The 3,374-nt window shown below is 43.1% G+C and overlaps 1 protein-coding gene across 1 annotated transcript in view; it reads right to left on the reverse strand.

Moving 5' to 3' along the window:
• Positions 1-1,355, reverse strand: part of gucy1a2 (guanylate cyclase 1, soluble, alpha 2) — a 51,297-nt gene extending 49,942 nt beyond the window's left edge. Inside the window, exon 1 of the mRNA XM_042064274.1 lies at positions 551-1,355. Within this exon, the coding sequence (XP_041920208.1) occupies positions 551-781 (231 nt within the window). The 5' untranslated portion in view covers positions 782-1,355. The remainder of the gene's footprint in view (positions 1-550) is intronic.
• Positions 1,356-3,374: the final 2,019 nt, after the last annotated feature.

Here is a 3,374-nt window from a genome sequence, read left to right on the forward strand (position 1 = left end):
GTGTCTCTTCATGGCCTTGTTAAAGTTTAAGCATATGGTGAACCTTCACTGTGCATACCCTCTTCAAATAATTTTCATCCATAAACATCTTATCTCCAAAAGTTATGTGATCATTAATTGTAATTAAAAGCTTGTGTTAATCAACCACTCTATGTTGGTATCAGCCATGAAATAATTTAAGCTAAGTTGGAATTTGCATCCAATGAAATGCTACATTGTTTCCATAACAACACAGTTTCAATTAGTTTGAAGTAGGTTGTACACTAACAGCAAAATCACTTCAGCAGTTGTTGAAAATATAGCATAGACACTTAATTATTTGCAGTGGGAACAAAAAACCTCTACCAGAACAGCAATGACAAATTAAAAGGAATTTAAAGATACATATAGACCAATATTTATTATAGGTCTTTCATCAAGAGATATTATATAATCTCAGGTTCGCATTGTGCCTGCAACACTGCAAAGCACTAGCCTGTCTCTCAGCATTCACACTGTAAACTGCATAGAACATAAGTGTGCTCGCAAGTTGCGAGCGGGCGGTGCGTACCGTTGGTGATGTGAGCCGCCGCAAGCTTTCGCCCAGCGAATCCAGGTTGACGCGCTTTCGCCTGGTAGTCCGCTTTATACTAGCGTCCTCGAACGGACATGACAGCGTTTCCACCGGGCTTTTCCCGTTCCAGAACACCCGTGAAAAGGGACACTCTCCGTCGTCGGGGCTCTCGAGGTAGTCAGAGCCCAGGGAGCTGAACGATTCCGATGAAATCTTCCGTGAAGACATGCTGGCAGGCGAATGGAATTCATTAGATTCTCAAGCGCGAGAGATGAGGTGAACGCACAGGTAGACGTGACAGACGGCAGGGTGATGGCATGCGATCATATCGTATCCAACGCCGAGAAACTGGCTTGCGCTCCCATTCTCGGGAAATCAAGCTGTGAGCTCCAACGGCAGATGTAGATCATCAGGGGCCGTGTCTAGTGCCCAAAGGGGTTTGAAGACCTAGTTCTCTCCGCCTTGGCGCTGCACGGTGCTATTAAAGAACAGCGTAGTCTTCTGTGCCGCGACTCCTCAGACTTCTGTTGACTAAAGAAATACCACTCGTCATTTTGGCTGTCAGTTCAGTTGTCTTTGGGTGAAGGGAGAATTTGTGGCGATGGTGGTGCTGATGCGGACTCACAGCTGCTGCAGCGCGTAGGGAGGGAGAGACTGGAACAGTTGCACGCAGGCAACCCTCAACAACTCAAGAGCAGCCAACGAGGCGTACGCTGCGCTGTTCGCTCTGCCTCAGCATCACTATTCATTTTTATCCCTATCTCAGTTAGCAGCCAATCAGTTATTTTAGCTAAGGCCAAACCCTGCCCCCAACTCTCAGTCCTCCCTCTGTGATCTCAAACAGCTAAAAGACAGACAGAGAGAGAGAGAGAGAGAGAGAATCTGCAACGTGCGTAAGCGAATGCAAGCACTAACCTTTAAACAGACAATGTAATGTGAGGACGAATAGTGATTTTTGTGTGTAAGTGTTAAAACAAATTACCAAACCATTACCAAACCATTGGACGACTTTCAAAGACAATAAGTCCTCTTTGCAAACACGAGATTTATGAAGATGAGGAATTTGTTTTATATATTTCAAATGATAATTAATCTAGGAATTATAATGCAACGGATTAGTTGCGTTTGCACGCCTGGAGGTTTAAATGATGTAATAGGCTAAACATGATATTATAATATCGGAACAATTTATAACTAGCCTATAAAGCCTAAGTCCTCCGGTTTGCACTAGATTTAGTTACCTATTCTACTTTAGCCTACTTGTCTTAGGTTACTCTACAATGCGCGCAGATAGAAAAGCCATGAAGACAATTAGCCTAAACAAACGCATAAAACCGATAAAAGATCACAGCTAAAACATTTACTGCTGTTGGTGTACAACTATCAGGTCGTACAGCTGCAGACAAGCAGTTTACTCCGTGTATCAACCCAGGGCTCAAGGTCACGCACAGACCTCTGCACACAACAGTCATCGTCCAGGTATTCTCTAGCCGCTCATTCATCACTGATGTGTCATGTATGAATTTGTCTAGAGTTCCCGGGCCACCACAAACCTCTTTCCACAGCCACGGAGGTTGTTGCTGTAGCCTAGTACCGATGTGTGTAACAGAAATGTATGGTTTATTTGATTAAAATGTGTGTAGCCTACTATTCAAACAGGAATAAGAAAAAGCAACATATGTTTATAATTCGGCCTCGACGCGAAAACAAAACAAAATGACCTTTCTGGCGGCACAAAGAGTTCTTACCTTAGAAAAAATGTATCCAGTGGTGGCACTGCTGAAGATGAGTAAATAAAGAGGACTACACACACCGTTACCGACATACTTCTCTGTGAAATAACCCAGAAGAGGATGTGCAGCCTACATCAAACCAATTATCATGTCATTGTTGTAAACCTAACCTTATTGATCTCATGTGTTAAATGTAGCTTAATGCTTTCGTTTAAACAATGTGATAATACATGATTTTAGTACAGTACATTTTACATTGAAAATGTATACTTAACCAATGAAAATGTAATGCAAAGTAACTATTTAGAAAATAATTCCTTAAATAGACTAATGCAGCTATACATGCATAGCACCATAACCACTATCACAAAAATATGAAGGTAAATCATCTTTTTCTTTTTTTGTATTTTTGTCTATCGTGAAGAAAGTTGCCCAGGAGCTTTTCAGTGGAATCTTTATCGTCTCTGGACAAGAAGATGAGTAACATAAGTTTGCCTTAACTTGAGATGAGACTCACATTAGTCATAAGATAAATGGGGTATGGTCACCACACTAATTCTCCCATTAAATATAGACACCACAGAAATATATCAGTCATCTCTACTGAAATGACAAAGTCAAATAATTTTTTTCTGTCTCTTCTAAATACGTCTGCTCCTCTGTGCACTAGTGATTCAGCATTAAAGCACCACCTTGAAATGAGTTTGGTGCAGTAGGGAAAAAACTCCGCCTCAGCAAACTAAACGGCAGGACAGCCTGGTCCTGTGACAGAGTGCAGGCCAAGCTGAAGACAGAGAGTATCCCTGCCTCTTCTCTCCTCCTCTCTTGTCCCCTCTCCTCTCCTCCCCTCTCCTCTCCTCCTCTCTTGTCCCCTCTCCTCCCCTCTCCTCTCCTCTCCTCCCCTCTCCTCTCCTCTCCTCTTGTCCCCCTCCCTGTCCCTGTCCCTGCCCCACCACTCTCTCTAGACAGCCAGGCTTTTGAAGAATCCAATTAAAGCCCGTGCTTGCTGATCATTTTGGAAGCAAACAGCTTGCACACGCACGCCATGCTGTCATTATTGAAGATGCAAGACAGACTTGACCACACTG

Source organism: Alosa sapidissima, chromosome 15, assembly GCF_018492685.1.
Source record: "Alosa sapidissima isolate fAloSap1 chromosome 15, fAloSap1.pri, whole genome shotgun sequence".
Taxonomy (NCBI): Eukaryota; Metazoa; Chordata; class Actinopteri; order Clupeiformes; family Clupeidae; genus Alosa; species Alosa sapidissima.